Below are 17814 nucleotides of genomic sequence, written 5' to 3'. Positions count from 1 at the left end.
AAATTAGAAAAAGGTTTATATTCGAGAACAACGAGAATTTGCGACAGCTTGAAGAGGTCATGAAACTATCTCCTACCTTTTAACTATAAAAATCATGCTTTTAATGTTATTTAGTATTATTCTTTTTTTATTTTCAACTTAATTTTGAATATCCAACTGACTGCTAGCAGCCGGTTGGATATTGAATATCGAATATCGAATAACGAACCGGCTGCTAACTTCACACCCATTGAAAGATGTTGGAACACTGAAGAATATGCATTTGAAAAACGCACCAGCCAATGTGCTCAGAAAATATTAAAAACTTGCATATCAATATAGAATATTTATTTCGAATTTACAAGTGATTTTAATTAAAATTTCCTCTCAAACCATCCGTTAGATTTGGTGAAATATTAATCAAGGTTTTTGTTCTTTATCTATAAAACAGTAATTGGACAATCTGCTGTCACACCATGTATTAAGTCTCTAATATTTCTTTAAATTTCCATTTAAAGTTGAAATGTTGTCGCACATTAAATAAAATCGTTAACCCTCAACTAGTAGGGACTACATCATATAATTGTAATAATGTCTTTTAATCTTAATATGGAATGCAGCAGTACAGATGACGGTAATTCATTTTGTTAGATTAAAAGTAAAGTAAATTAATAGAAATTATTTTGAATGATTAAGTCAACAAACAGATCCGAGTCCAAATAAACTCATTGTCTGAAAGAATTAGTCATGTTTATTTATCATGGTTTCTTTCTCACATCAAAAAGAAATGCCTTCCCGTCATATAGATTACTAACAAGCAGAATGTTTTCTTTTTTGTCAAAATAAATTCCCCACGGTTTATCCAATCCATCAGATTTAGTTAGAAGTTCTCTATGATGTTTACCATCATCTGATACAACTATTACAGTTTGTGTCACTTCCTTTGTCACATAGACATTCCCTTCATCATCTGTTGTTACATGACGTAAATCTTGAATTTCATCCTTTTTAAATTTCCACATCACTTTTCCATCTAACGAGAAGCAGTATATTGATGTCCAGGTTATACAGACCAACCTGTCTCTGTCTACTGTAATGTCGTAGATATCGTCTGTAGGTACCGGTATAGTACGTATTACTTTACCTGTCATATCCATCACATGTATTATACTCATACCAACAACGTATAGGTTATTATCATTATATGATATTCCGTAGCAGGTTAAACTGGTGTTGATTGTACTGGTGATAGAACGTGTAGATATATTTATTATAAGTATGGTACTGTCCTCACAGGAGACTGCTACAGTGTTACTATCTATCTCTGTTATATAACCTGGTTTATAGGACAGAGGAATGTGATGGATTTCAGTACCGTCTACATTACAAATAATAAGTCGTTTATTACTATAGTCGGTAATCACTAATGTATTGCCTGTTTTGATACAGCTAGTAATCATCGGATTCTCATTCTTTGACTTTTTGATATTTAACTGTTGACGCAAAGTGACAGAAACAGGAAGGTTGTTTTTGACATATGCTTGATCCTCATCGAATGCTTCTTTGTTTGGTTCAATTTCTGAAATAAATAATCAAATATTGATTTGGTTATTTCAACAATTAATTTCTTAATCTATAATGCAGTTTACCGCTAAAAGTGATTGAATGTTGAACTATTTCTTAGTTTTGCAAACTATATAATGCTCTGAAAAATTAAATTTTTCACGACCTCAAATTTTCTCTCAGATGTTTACGATTTAATAGAGGTTTTTTTTTCTCCACTTATACAAATCGAGCTTGATTCGACAACAGCATATGATTCACTGAAAATAGAAAAATATATAAAAAGTAAAATCACATAAAATACTGAACTTAGAGAAAAATCAATTCGGAAAAAAAATGGAAATGGGGAATGTGCCAAAGAGACAACAACCCGACCATAGAGCGGAAAGTCCATATAAATGACAGATTAAAAAACTTGTATGTGTAGAGCATACATGTAGTAATGTACTGGACATACCAATGCAGATATTTGTTTGACCTTCCGATTTAAAATCATTTACAAGATAAAAAAAAAAAATATCTAGAGACTTTTTTCTGTATGAAGGTATATAATTGCATGTCAAATATATCAGCGAGTTGCTATTTCTCATAGCTAAAATGTTAATGGATCAATTTTTTTTTATCTTTCGATTGAATATCTGTATACATGTTTTACCGCTTTTTAAATAAAGTATGAGATACCAAAAAATCCACTGATAACTAAGAAATATATGAAGAGGTTTTAAATTTGTCCTGAAATATATTCATTGGCCGTGTTTTTCACAATACGTCAATATATAATTTTTTTTTCTTTCTTTTAAATACCAGCTGTGCAGCACGTTTGTACCACAATGACATGTTGCTTTACATTACAATGTTTATGGGAAAGCCTAGCCGAAGAAAATTGTTGACCCTATGTAACATCTCTTCGTTTTTAAGGTTGTCAAATTCCAAAATATCCCGTCCTTTATACCAGCTAAAGACTATTATTATTTTTCCTAAATTGTGGTCTTTTTATTTAAACCACTCTATCGTTGTCGCCGATTGTAATGTTATTTGGTAATTCATAGATGAAATGCAATATACCAAGAGTTTTAGATGGAAATGTTTTCTATTGGATTATATTCGAATTTTGGTTTAACCTGGAAATCAGATATCCTAAATCCAAAAAAAATGGGTACCCACGTTAATAAATAATCCACAGTATTCATTATGACTCTCACAAAAGGGTGACTGAGGAATAGAAATATGTCTTCATTGGTCTTTCTCCGACTGTCACTAAAACTCAAAGTGGAGCGTTAGTTTAGCTATGCAGGATGTATAAAGTACGCAGCCACGTACGGTCAGAATTGGAAAGTTAAATCCGATGCCTTGTTTAAAGAGAGTTGCACGTTAAGAACAGCAACTCTTTGAGCAGTCCGTAAGTGGCCTGTGGAAAGGCTAAATTTCTGCCCCTTTCAATGTACACTCATTTTTCAATGGCAGTCCAAATTTACCTGACCTTCATCCCGAACAACCTCTATCACATGTACAGGACCTACCTATTTGTTCTCGTGAACATGCATGAAATATTTGCCACTGGACGTTCAGAAATCAACAATCAATCACTATGACTCCTTAAATGTTCAGGATTAAATTTATTTGAGGTACAAATTACATAACATATAAAAGAAATAACAGGACTTTCACGGCAAGTTTTATTTGTGACCATTTAAACAAATAATAAGCTTTCCTGAATAATGGTACACCGGTAATAGTATGTATTATACATTGTAGGTCTAAAACAAAATAGTAATCTAAACACATGTCTTTTTGTCTGTCTGAGATTACGAGCCTTAGCATGTTAGTCGTTGTTTGTTTTTTTTTGTGTCAAATCTCCTTGTATTTATTCATTTGTTGAAATTAGTATAGGTTGCTGATCTTTAAAAATCTTTGATGAATTGTTGAAATTCAGAGACTTTATTCAGTCAAATTTTTGGCTTCTGAAAATGTAAATTGATGAAATCCGTACGCATATTATTACCAAGTAATGTTTGTTTGTCATTTGATCACTGCTTCATTGACAGATACACCACATCTACTTTATTCTTACTCATATTAATCATTTTAAATAGAGGTAAAGAGAAAGCAATACATTATAAACATAACATTTAGGTCTGCTGCCGTCGTCTTAACAAGAACCCCAAGGGTGACTGAAGAATAGAGATATGGTCAATAAGGTCTTCTTTCTACCGGCAGAACAACCCTTGCCAAGGTGGAGCGTCATGTGGGCTATACGGAATGGACAAGTACGCAGCCACGTCCACTCAGAATTGGGACATTGAATTGTAAGCTTCATGTAGAGTGACTGCCATGCTGTCTGCACACTGATATCCCTTGCTAAACTCTTTGAGGGGTCCGAAGGTGTCCTGTTGTAAGGCAAAATGTCCGTATCCAATTAACACTCATTTCCCAGTGGCAGTCACTTTTTCTCCTACTTTCATCCCAAATGGCCTCTATTTCAGCACCTACCTTTTGCATTTGTTATTAAATTATCCTCAACAAGCATGAAATATTTGCCAATGGATATTAAGCAACCAACAATTAATCAAACAACCATGCCCGAGAAAATTGGAATCCTTGTAATTTAAGAACAACATGTTGTATAAATCATCTCGATACCGAAACACCTCCTCCTCAGCTGGGAAATTACACAGTACTCTCTGCAACACTTGTATCAACCCAGTTTTATAATTATGCACATCTTAGTACATAATGTCTCACGACAGAGAAATCGGTTCAAATCTTTCCTTTAAAGGACTAAGGTCTCGTCTCATGGTGCTTCACGTTGTTCTACTGGATGTTTAATCCCCGTCAGATCAGAATTGGGACGTTGAATATGATGTAGGGTACTGATGACACGCTTTCTACAGCTTTACATTACAGTGTTTTTGGGGTTGCCTATCCGAGGCAAAATTGTTGTATAATCCTGGTACCTTTGATAACTATTGACCCTATGTAACATGTCATCGATTTTAAGGCTGTCAAAATTCCCAATTCCCCTTAGTTCAAAGCAGTCGAATATAAAAAAAAGAAGATGTGGTAAAAAAAAGAAGATGTGGTATGATTGCCAATGAGACAACTATCCACAAAAGACCAAAATGACACAGAAATTAACAACTATAGGTCACCGTACGGCCTTCAACAATGAGCAAAGCCCATACCGCATAGTCAGCTATAAAAGGCCACGATAAGACAATGTAAAACAATTCAAACGAGAAAACTAACGCCCTTATTTATGTAAAAAAATGAACGAAAAACAAATATGTACCACATAAACAAACGACAACCACTGAATTACAGGCTCCTGACTTGGGACAGGCACATACATAAATAATATGGCGGGGTTTAACATGTTAGGGGGATCCCAACCCTCTTCCTAACCTGGGACCGTGGTATAAGAAAACAACATAAGAACGAACTATAAAAATCAGTTGAAAAAGGCTTAACTTCAGAAGAACAAAAATACAAGTGGGCGTGGCCCGGTACTTATACATTCCGAAGACTGTTTAATTTGTTCCGAAAGTGTGCTCTTTGAGGTCTTCTTTAATTTAAACCAATCAATCGTTGTTGCCGACTGTTATGTTATTTGGTAACTCATAACTCATTGATGAAATGCAATATAACAAGACTTTTAGATGAAGATGTTTTTTATTGGTTTATATGTAAATTTTGGTTAAACCACGAAATCAAATATTCTCAATCCACGAAAATAAATAATAGATAGTATTCATAATGACTCCCCCTAGGGTGACCAGGAAATACAAATATGGTCACCTGGTAATAGTTGTTTGTCATTGGGTCGCTGTTTCATTGACAGATACGCCACATCTACTTAATTTTCACTTTATATAAATCATTTTGAATAGGGATAATCACAAAGTTATTTACTGTACAAACTTATCATGTAAGTCAGCTGCCTTTATCCCAACTAGAATCCCAAGGGTGACTGGGGAATAGAGATATGTTCACTAAGGTCTTCTACCTACCGTTAGTACGACCCTTAACAAAGTGGAGCGTGGTGTTGGTTTTGCGGGATGTACAAGTACGTAGCAACGTCCAGTCAAGAAGAGGACTTTTTGATGCTTCGTGTAGAGAGACTGTCAAGCTCTCTGTATGTTAAGAAACCATGCAAACACTCTTGGAAGGTTCATAAGATGGCCTGTTGTAAGCCAAAATTCCTGTCAGTCTCTTACATACACTCATTCCCCAGTGATAGTCAAAATTCCCTCCACCTTCATCCCAAACAATATTTATTACAATATCAACGTATTGTATTTATTGTTATATTGTTGTCGTCCTGAATATGCATGACATGTTTGACATCGAAACACTGCCTACTGATCAGTACTCCCTGCAATACTTGTATCCGCCCTGTGCTGGTAAATAAGCATAACACTTTCTTGTGTCTACAGTGCCTATCTTGATTTCCTTTCACGAGGAGCTCTCAAACTGGTTTAGGATTTACTTTTGATTCCCATTCGTTTTGTCAACTCTTTAACGTTTTGTATTAGGATTAGGCAGGATAAACTCGGACGAAACCTGAATCACCGAAATTCGCACGTGATGCAATAAAATTGGTACCGTTAATGGTGTTGATAACCAGGGATGTAAAAATATGTTGCAACGTTAGGAGATTATCACCGAAAGAGACATAAAAATAGCAAAATTATTTTAATTTCAACTTTGTCTGGGGTAGTAGGAACCTTAGATTATAATTTAGTACGCCAGTATTTGGCTATACTTTTTGGACCTTTTGGATTATATCTCTTCGTCTTTTATATCAGCTTTGGATTTCAAATATTTGTGCCACGAGCATCACTGAAGAGATATTTATTGTCGAAATGCGCATCTGGTGCAAGACATTTGGTACCGTTAATTTTATTATAAAGCCAACCAAGTACAAAGTTGAAGAGCATTGAGTTTCAAAAATTCCAAAAAGTTGTGCCAAATACGGCTTAGGTAATCTATGCTTGGGATAAAAACATCCTTTGTTTCGAAAAAATCAAAGTTTTATAAACAGGAAATTTATAAAATGACCACATTATTGATATTCACGGTCAAAACCGAAGTGTTGACTACTGGGCTGGTGATTTCTTAATTCATTACAAATCATGAAATCATAAACAAATATATAAATCAAAATTCACATCTGAATTTTTAAACCAGTTTACTGTTCTATAACGGAAAATATATAAGATCACCGTTCCACCTTTAACATGCTTTATACGAAAATCAAAAAAAAGTATTATAAATATGACAAATACACGAAACAACATTAAGATGTGCATAAGACATATGTCTGTTGGACATCATTTTTTGTTGAGTCTTCTGTATGGCATTTTGACTTTAAACTTTTTTACTTGAAGTGCAAGACCAATAAAATTGAAAATAATAGCCTACATGTATTCTAGATCTTGTCATTAATATATTTATATCAGCCGCGATATTGTGGGTCCGTGACTGAATTGAGACATCTGATTATGATTTTTATGTAAACCTTATTTTAGCCTGCATTTTTAGTATTGCTATTGGCATCTGATAAAGTCATGCTGAGTATAAGAGTTTTCTCTGCCTTCAAAATCTTTCTGTTTGAACCCGTCGACCTGGAACTTATTAATTATTGGTAATATTAATTATTTGGAAAACAAAAGGGACCTGGAATGGAATAATCTTCAATCAACAGCATTGTCCTATCTGCTGACAATGATTGAATTTAGTAGTATCAACCCTGTGATTATGACCCGTGTATATAGCAAATCCCAAATACCAGTACACCGTTTGGTGGTGCACCTGACAGATGCGGAACGTACAGACAAGGTAATAGGTAACCCGTGACATATAATGACATGCCTCGACGAAAATCGCATCGGATAGTTCCGGAACTTATTAATTTGTCTAATTGCTCATTGATTGAAAAAGTAATCGATGTAAAAGGGCAACATTTTCAGTATACCCTACATGTATCAAGTATATATCCCCTTATATAAGTTTGACTTGAAGCTTTCTCCGGTATACGTTGATTAGGTGAACAAAAACGGTCTTCAGATTTAGTAGTAGACTTGCAGGTGAGAGCTGATTTATCCTCTAAATCATGTTCTTCGTCTGTGGGCTCTTGCAAGGGATGCGGAAACAAACGATGCCTTACTTGCAAGCAAATACTGAAAACCCAGACTTTTAACAGTCACTCCACTGATACGGAATACACCATATTTTGCAATGTTAATTTCAAGACTTCACATAGTGTGTATCTTCTACAGTGTTAATGTGGTAAGCAGACTTGTGAGTCAGAACAGCCATTTCATAAACGTATGAACAGCCATCGTAGTGACTATGAATGCAAGCCAAACCTTTTTTCAGATGACATTTGAGATCCTCTGACAACACTAAGGCAGATCTCAATCGACTGACCATTACAATCATTGTCCACAACACTGCTTGGTCAAGAGAGGATATACTTGTTCGACAAAGATTTTGGATAAGAAATTAAAAAGAAAAATTGCCATCAAATGGGATCAATGAAATATGTAATTCTTATTCGTACGGTGCATTTAATTTGTCTATATAACATACCTACACATTCTTTGTTGCTATTCCTTTACCTTTGTCTACTATAACATTATTACGGGTTGAATCGCAGGGTACTAAAGGGATACATCATTGGGGATGTATAGGTGTAATACCACCATTGATTTTCCTCTATTAGTCTTTGTTAAATTGGCACTTTTCAAAAAAATGTGCAGAATTTATCTTTGTTTCAAATAAAGAAATACTTGGCATAAGTAAAGTTTTATCCTGTCCTGTTCTATAGAACAAATTCATAACATTTCATTGCACATAAGAAAATAATCACTCATTGGAAGTTAACCAATCAAATTTCTCCCCTTATTTTATCTGTGTACAAGGTTTAGTCACCATGTAACCTCAGATTACTTAATTTTCTATAGATATCCCAAATAAAAAATAATGGTGTTTTGAAATACTCAAGACATATGTTTATGACACAGAAATGGTTTTACCGCAATAAAATGTAGGAATAATTACCTACAACTGTCAAATTCAAGGGGATATTTTTTTCGACCTACTTTCGTATAGAAACGGATGTGACGTACCATGATTTGGTGGTATTACACCTGTATAAGTACGCAGCCACTTTCAATTCCTTAACCTTGGTCAACATTATATTGTATTAAATCATTATCAAACTGCTTTTTTTAGGTGTGTAAATACGTAGCCTCTGTTGAAACTACTTTACCGTCGTCAAATTTGAAAAAATTATTTCAGCTCAAATTGGTCAGTGCTGTTCATTGGGAATGTGTTTCTGCACAGTCTTAGTAATAACTTATCTTTCGTCCCCTTTGAAATAATAAATATATACCACTTCATATCACACAGTACTTTTTTTGTTCGAGGCATATTTATGCAGTCTCTTGTAAATACCTAACCAACGTCATTTTTAAAAATTTAGAATTGTACCAGCGTTGTTGTTTTCTGTTTTAATTGCATTAATTTAAAGATTGTTATAGTTAAATCAGAAAAGATTGATATGATTCTTTTTACATCATAATCATACTGATGAAGGATATATATTATCCGAAATATTTATAGATAATTACATTTAATGTTTCCTTTTTTAGCTCACCTGTCCCGAAGGGACAAGTGAGCTTATGCCATCACTTGGCGTCCGTCGTCGTCCGTCGTCTGTCGTCGTAAACTATTTCAAGAATCTTCTTCTCTGAGACTACTGGGCCAAATACTTTCAAACTTTAACTGAATGTTCCTTAGGGTATCTAATTTATAAATTGTATCCGAAGTTTTGATCTATCAACAAACATGGTCGCCATTGTTAAAAATAGAACATAGGGGTCAAATGCAGTTTTTGGCTTATAACTCAAAAACCAACGCATTTAGAGCAAATCTGACATGGAGTAATATTGTTTATCAGGTCAAGATCTATCTGCCCTGAAATTTTCAGACGAATCAGACAACCCGTTGTTTCGTTGCTGCCCCTAAATTGGTAATTTTAAGGAAATTTTGCTGTTTTTGGTTATTATCTTGAATATTATTATAGATAGAGATAAACTGTAAACAGGAATAATGTTCAGCAAAGTAAGATTTACAAATAAGTCAACATGACGGAAATGGTCAGTTGACCCCTTTAGGAGTTATTGCCCTTTATAGTCAATTTTTAACCATTTTTCGTAAATCTTAGTAATCTTTTACAAAAATCTTCTTCTCTGAAACTACTGGGCCAAATACTTCCAAACTTTAACTGAATGTTCCTTAGGGTATCTAGTTTGTAAATTGTATCCGAAGTTATGATCTATCAACAAACATGGTCGCCATTGCTAAAAATAGAACATAGGTGTCAAATGCAGTTTTTGGCTTATAACTCAAAAACCAAAGCATTTAGAGCAAATCTGACGTGGGTAATATTGTTTATCAGGTCAAGATCTATCTGCCCTGAAATTTTCAGATGAATCAGACAACCTGCTGTTGGGTTGCTGCCCCTGAATTGATAGTTTTAAGGAAATTTTGCTGTTTTTGTTTATTATCTTGAATATAATTATAGATAGAAATAAACTGTAAACAGCAATAATGTTCAGCAAAGTAAGATCTTCAATTAAGTCAAAATGACCGAAATTGTCAATTGACCCCTTAAGGAGTTATTGCCCTTTAAAGACTTTTTTCACAATTTGTTCATCATGTTGACTTACTTTAAAAAATCTTCTCCTTTGAAACTGCTGTATCAATTTCAGCCAAATTTAGGCTAAATGAGTTTCAGAGTATCTAGTATAAATTTTATATTTTATTTCCTTGTATGTCAAGAAACATAGCTCCTATGGCTAAAATAGAACATAGGAGAACATGATTATTTTTTTTGGCTTTTGAAGAAGATAGGACGATCCAAAAAACATTTAAATAAATTGAAAAGCCAAAATAATCATTGATGAGAGATATAACAAAAAGAATTAAGGTGAGCGATTCAGGCTCTTGAGAGCCTCTTGTTTAATATTGGTGTTGTTGTGCACACTTTTTCGTTCGTATGTATATAAATATTATTATATATGTAATTGGACAAAAACTAAATGAACAGATTATGTCATACATGTAAATTCGATATGTTTATAATGACATCGTACCATCACAGGTGACCTGGTTACGTGTTCATATTAAATCCGCATGTTCATTTGTAAATACAAATAACATAATTGTGATAAGTTTGGTTGTTGCCAAATAACGACCATTAACCGGACAGAGAAAGCATCATGATCAACCTTTCGCCGTACAGAAAGTAACATACATGTAAAAGGGAAGCTGTATTTGAGGGAAAAAAACAAGTATTTGCAAAACTTTTAAAGTCCTCTGATAAATTAAGGTTGATACTTCTGAAACAAAGACATCTCTCCTTCTCTGTTGTTTTCCTCGGTATACAGTGGAATATTCTAACGAGAAGACTTAGGAGCTATACCGCCATTTATTAATATAGCTTCTAAACTAAATGATATCGGTTAAAAGATTTAAGATACGAAAGGAAAATATGTAAACAACGATATTACTTAGATTAAGGTCATCCTGCCTCGTTCCTTTTTTTGCTCTGTCATCAGGAATCTTTTCAACCTGGAAAAAAAACAAAAAAAAAAAACTTTAATTAGAAGAAAATCCAACATAATTATAATGTTGCTAAACTGTATATTATGTTCTACTGAACATAAAACACGTCTGATAATTGAACTACAAAGGATAATAAAAAGGGAGAGGGGGTGTACACAAAATATAACAGCATTATTATATAAAATATGTCTGTGGATTTTTATCTCAATACAAACTAAATAGTTGTCCCATGTTATGAAAAAAATCCAGTTTGAATTAACACTCGTAATAAAGGTATTTGTAAATTATATGACCCTAAAATTAATAAATAAATAACTTGCATTTTTATACCTATTCATAAGAAATACACGTGCACCAACATCAAATCAAAAGATCAATAAACATGTAATTGTAATTGTCATAAATAACCTGAGAATATTCATAATATTGTTTAATTTTACTACGCAGAACATTTTTGTCCCTCGACAAATAGTTGCAAAATGTACATGTTCCGAAAGATTGTTAACATTAGCTCTTCAACATTAAGTCTTTATTAATATTGTTTGGTAATGCTGGAAACGAGTCTTTTGATAAACCATTGTGGAAAACAAAGAAAAAAATATATATTGCGAACGGAGAAATTACATTTATTAAAAAAAAAAGGAGCAATGCATTATTTTTTCATAAAAAAATAAATAAAGGCAACAGTAGTATACCGCTGTTCAATCGTCTTAAACCGATTAAGCGAAAACACATCCGGGCTACAAACTAAAACCGAGGGAAACACATCAACTATAAGAGGAAAACAACGGAACAACAGAAACACTAAACTGCAAGAAAACAAACACCAACATAAACTATTGGTAGTCTTAAACAATGCAAACAAAATATTAGTACATTTTCACTTTTATTCATCCTATTTAAATAAAAAACAACCCATCCTTAAGTACAAAAAAAAAAAATACATATATTCAAAAACAGTTCATAATTTCCAATTATATTGAGAAATAATTTCACGTGTATTCATAACAAAAGTCAAAGTATCTTTCTTTATTCTTATATTATTGAAATATAATGAAAATCAAATGATACAGAGGAACTTAAATGCCTGACGGTAGTATGAGTTTGAATGTCATATTGTTATATTTTGGCTCTCTTTAGATTATTTCAATCCCGATAAGAAAATAGCTGAAGTCCTTTCCTAATCAATACAAACCAGAGTTTAAGTATCTAGACGTATATATTATTCAAATTATATATAAAAAAAAACACCTTATCCAGAAACACTCAAATGATTGATTACAAAAACTTTACATGGTTGGCAATAAAAGACAAATAAATAGTGACACTCTACAACAATCGACATTTTTCTTATGTATGCATTATATAAATTGTAATTCTAAACAATGATGATAGATTTTTATTAAGTCAATTAAATATTAATTGAATTTGTGCATTTATCTTTGTAATCATGATTCCTGTCTTGATTTGTAATTAGTTTATAATAACAAAAATAATTATCAAAAAGAAGTATTTATTATTTGTTGTTTATTCAATGAGCTTGCACTGTTTTCTTTATAATATCCAATATTAAAAAGCTCTGACCCAAGCTGTTCTAAAATAGTTATTATAGAAATAAGGAGATGTGGTATGATTGCCATTGATACAACTCTCCACAATGACCAAATGACACAGAAATCAACAATTATAGGTCATCGTACGGCCTTCAACAATGTGCAAAGCCCATACCACATAGTCAGCTATATTACGCCCCAAAATGACAAATGTAAAACAATTCAAACGAGAAAACTAACGACCTAATGTTTGTCTAAAGAAAATTATTATTTATTTGTTTACTTTGAAATGAACGAAGCTAACTTAGGGAATATTATTGTTAAGAAAAACACATGTCGATTTTTATGAAAAATGGAAACCTCAAAACTTGTCAGATGTTTTATCGTTGGACACTGATCTTGATCCTGTTTTAAAGCTATGCGATTATACAGAATATGCCTCAAGTAAATGCGCGCAGTAGAAACTTTAACACTACTACTTCCCCCCTCCTCCAAAAAACCCAGCTATTCCTATTGGAGAGGTATTAAAAACATCTCTGGCTTATGAGGGACATGAACTAAAACAGCCTGGTCAACACATCAATTCAGTGACGCACGACAACAACGTTCCCCTGCAACATAATAACAGTCTACACCTGATAGTTCTGAATCTATACAGTTGACATTTTTAGGGTGAATTGTAAAGAAAACATCGCAAACCTTACTGTGTCAAAGAGAAGCGCAACTATCATAGGGATATTGAAACTCATAAGTCGAAAAAAAAACTGACAACGCAATGACTTACAGGAAAAGATCAACAGACAAACACCAGTACAAAAACACAACACAGACAACTAACACCTGAGCAACACGAACTCCCATGCGCAACTGGTCTTTAAATCAATACGGGATCAAAAATGAGTACCATTCACTTCAAAATAGTATCTCTGCTAGGGACTGGCGAATACAGGTGATTTCCATCCTTTTTGTCGTGACCAAAATCAAACTTTCACAAAGCAGTGAAAGGAAACACATTTTTCGAAAACTTTACATACACACTAAGTAGAGTCCTACGGCATTTTAACATGGTCCGGTATTAACAACGATTCAGAACAAACACACATTTTATAGTATTGATATACACAAAATAATTTTATGTCATGTTAAAGAATAAGAAAAAAAAATAAAGACTAAGACCGTATATTCGGCTTGATGTGCAGAACATTCACTGATTATTTCCATACAAAATAATCCAAGTAATGTGTTCGGATGTTCATTTTACAGTATAAAATATGACTTTAGATTGATTATTGAAAAACAAGCTGTTTCGTCATTGATCAACAACATAACCTTATTCGATACTTATAAAATCTAGATTAAAACCTTTTTCTTTTTGGAATATTGTCAAAATATTGAGTTCAATCACGAAACTTGATGAATCTTTGTTACAACACTATTAAATACAATCAACATAATAAACATTCAACTTCACCAAACTGTACTATTTGAAGTAGATATATGTGGTGAATGAAACAGAATTGTTTACATATTTATCTAATTCAAAGATGAAAAAACATTACATCAAAATTATCCAAATGCAGATCTAGTTTTGCTGACAATGGTTTTACCAAAACATGAAAATACGCAAAATATTGTGATATGACGACAGTAACTCCTTAAGATGCAACAGGAAACAGATAGATCTTAACATTCTGAGCATGTGTGCTCCGTCAGATTTTTTCTATCTCTTATGATTTACGTAACATAAAAAATACCTATATGTCTTAATGATCATCCAAATTGAGTTTGATTCGGTACCGGGGGGAAAAGAGCTTACGACGATGAACGATCAGACGGACGCTAAGTGATGACAATAGCTCACATGGACAGGATGAAGGTCGGGGAAATTTGGAATGTCGCAGGAAACAAAAGGAATATTGGAAAAGGACAGAAATTTGGCCTTGCAACAGGACATCTACGGACCCCTCAAAGAGTTGTTACAAGGGTTCTTAACGTCAAAATAACGTGGAACTCGCTTTACCCGAGGCATCGGATTCAACTCCCATTCTGACCGGACGTGACCGCAAACTTGTAAATCCCGCACAGCCAAACGGATGCCCTACGTTAGCGGGGGTTTTACTGCCGGACGGAGGATGACCAATGGTGACCATATGTCTATACCCAAGTCACCCTTGGGGGCTTGAGGAATGAATGAAGAAAGCTATTTATGATATCTAGAAGGAAGAGACATATATATGTTGGATAAACAGAGTAGATGTGAGTGGCATGCATGATTCACAAGGAGTACCAAATGTACCAATTTGACGTTTTATATTGTTATCTGTTCTGTATATACCACAATGGTAGGTTATATATGAACTATCGATAATGAACGCGTATTCACCGTCATCCACACGCATGAAATGTTATATGATATGTTGTTCCAAATTTGTTCATTTCACGCAAGGACCTTTTTCTGGAAGTTTTCGGATCTTTGATTACTTAAATCTACAGCATCACAGCTTATGTGTTTCTATAATCTAACATCACTTATGTTGTGATAAATTATAAAATAATCAGAATTTTTGATTGATTGTAGTTATGTACGAGAACATTTATCAAAACATAGAAAGACTAAAGAATATTTTTGTTACACCTGTAATTCAAACCCCTCCAAAAAACGGGTTTTTTATTAGGAAATTGTCCAAAAAGGACAAACACACATTTTCTAACAAATTTAATTGCAGTTGAGCCTCATAGCTGACAGTCAAACATGGTTAATATGTTTCTGAATGTAGTATAAGTAAAACACATAATGTATAGTGAAATCAATTTGGGGCTTATAGTAGCAAATGACACTTTGAAAAAAGATAACAACTTCTGATTTTGTGCTCCAGACGCATGTTTCGTCTACAAAACTCATGAATTTAACATACAAAGAGAACAGATGAAACACATTTAGATTCAATAAAAGAAAATCATCGACGTGAAAGTATAATTATGATCCGACAAACACATGACTTAATAGTACATTTTTTGATCTACTGATTTAATATTCCGCTGAAAATATTAGTTAACATTCGGATACAGAAAAGACCATGTTCTCCACAATTATACTTTTCAAGAGAGAAACACAACATTTGGAATATATGAATATAAATGTTTGAGTGAGAACATTTATTTAATTGGTTTATTTCATTTCATTTGGTAGTCCAGTTTTGTTTATATCTATCGCGATTCTTTTAAATTGGATTGTTGTTTGCTAACTGAGGATAACAATTTAAGTTGGAATTGAATTTTTATTTGCTTACAGTTCGGCCTCGAGCTTCACAAAAGACATTATTTAGCATATGGTGAAATTTTTTTGTTAAAGATTTTATTTTTAAATGCTGATTTTCCGAGGTGAACGCACTTTTAAGGCGTCAATTCATTGTGATGTATCATTGCAATGTGTTTAATCACCCTCTTAACTTGAAATATTTTCATTGAAAAATCTGTTAAATATAGTACTCACCTCGATTATTTTAGATTCAAACCATTTTACATGAGTAACGGCACTTTGACGATCTGTTTGACAATGGTTGCAAAACTATGTGTAGTTGATCGTTATCTTGTGTGCCATACCGATCTGACCAGTTTTACATGAGTTGTTAGACTACTGCTATTTTTTAAAGTATTGAGACAATAACATCTTGTAAACGCAACTCCTCTTAACCCGTTCACCTAGACACCTGTCATACTTAGTATGACTGGTTGTCATCATGTGTAGATGACCATACTGTACCGTTATTTTGATTTGACTATTTGAATGGGAATTAATGGACTTTTTTTATCATATTTTGAATATAAGACATATAATGACACATAGTTTATTTTCTCATTAACACAGCTCGGAGTTGCACCATTGTTTATATGTGTATATAAAGACTGACTGTATACAAAATTGAATTAACAAATTGCTTCATTTTACCACCATTTAAAACAGTGTTTTAATTTTCGGATAGCTAAAATAGATTTTTAAAGTTTAAAATAATTTGCTTTCATTAAATTATTCAATATATGAGTACTTTTAATTCATTTTTTTTATTATGTCTTGGATTAAATTGGCTACTAGTAAAACAAATTATTTTATTTAATTTCAATTAAGACATTTATTTGTCGGATCTTTGATACATAATTGAACTCTATGTTTCATCTCATAGAGACATATCTTGGGAATGTTTCCAGTATGCAAACACATGGTAGCGGTGATAATTGAATTATGAGGAAGACCAAAGTGTAGGTAAGGGTAGTACAGAATTTCAGTATAGATTTAAACTCTTAGAAGTTCGGAGCATATAAATGTTGCAAATATGCCGCATAGGCCTATGTTTTGACTTTTGAATAACATAGTAGTGCATATCAACTATCCGTTCTAGGATATTATTTTTTACGAAACTGTATAGTGAAAGTATCACAGTTTTAGACGCAAAGGGAGTTCCTAAGGAAAAATTACATTGTTTATATTTACAGAAGTGCAACATATATTGGGCGAAAAAAGAGAACATATAGAATTTCACCAAATCTGGTTTATCTCAAGAGATTTAAAATTATCTAAAAAAATAAAGTTTTATAAATATTTCTTGAAGAATTAGAAGATCATGGGCCTTAACTACATGTATGATAATTCAGCATAAACTCACAGTTCACAGTAAGCATAGTTTACTTAAAGCCCTGAATGCAAAATAAATTCAGAATATATGCATATTCGTAATTTAAATTATATTTACTCTTTGCAGTCATTAAAACTCATAGATCCTTGATGAATATGGTTGTGTGGGTGTTTTTGTCCTGTCGATAACCCCAAAGTAAGTCTTAACACCTGAATGTTTTGTTTTTTTTTGTGACCGCGGTATAAAAAATACATGCTAGAAATACACAAATTTTTAATAAAACTAACAATAGTGTTTTCTATCCAACGTATGTACTAAATATTCCATATTCACAGAAACAGCAGAATAATTTAACAAATTTGAGGCCAAAGTGGCAAAAAACAGAGAAAAATGCCTATCTTTGGGTCATAAACCAGATAAATTAACCTGTAACTACTTTTTATTTTAAAGGGTTT

The 17814-nt window shown here is 32.9% G+C and overlaps 1 protein-coding gene across 1 annotated transcript in view; it reads right to left on the bottom strand.

Annotated features, from left to right (window-relative positions):
- Positions 1-235: 235 nt before the first annotated feature.
- Positions 236-17814, bottom strand: part of LOC143056232 (uncharacterized) — a 52376-nt gene continuing 34797 nt past the window's right edge. Inside the window, exons 9-10 of the mRNA XM_076229314.1 lie at positions 11121-11181; positions 236-1558 (exon numbers count right to left, since the gene is read on the bottom strand). Of these exons, the coding sequence (XP_076085429.1) occupies positions 738-1558; positions 11121-11181 (882 nt within the window). The 3' untranslated portion in view covers positions 236-737. The remainder of the gene's footprint in view (positions 1559-11120; positions 11182-17814) is intronic.

The sequence above is a fragment of the Mytilus galloprovincialis genome, chromosome 13 (assembly GCF_965363235.1).
Source record: "Mytilus galloprovincialis chromosome 13, xbMytGall1.hap1.1, whole genome shotgun sequence".
Lineage (NCBI taxonomy): Eukaryota > Metazoa > Mollusca > Bivalvia > Mytilida > Mytilidae > Mytilus > Mytilus galloprovincialis.
The sequence above is the reverse complement of the archived record's forward strand: the minus strand, read 5'-3'. Positions and strand labels throughout refer to the sequence as shown.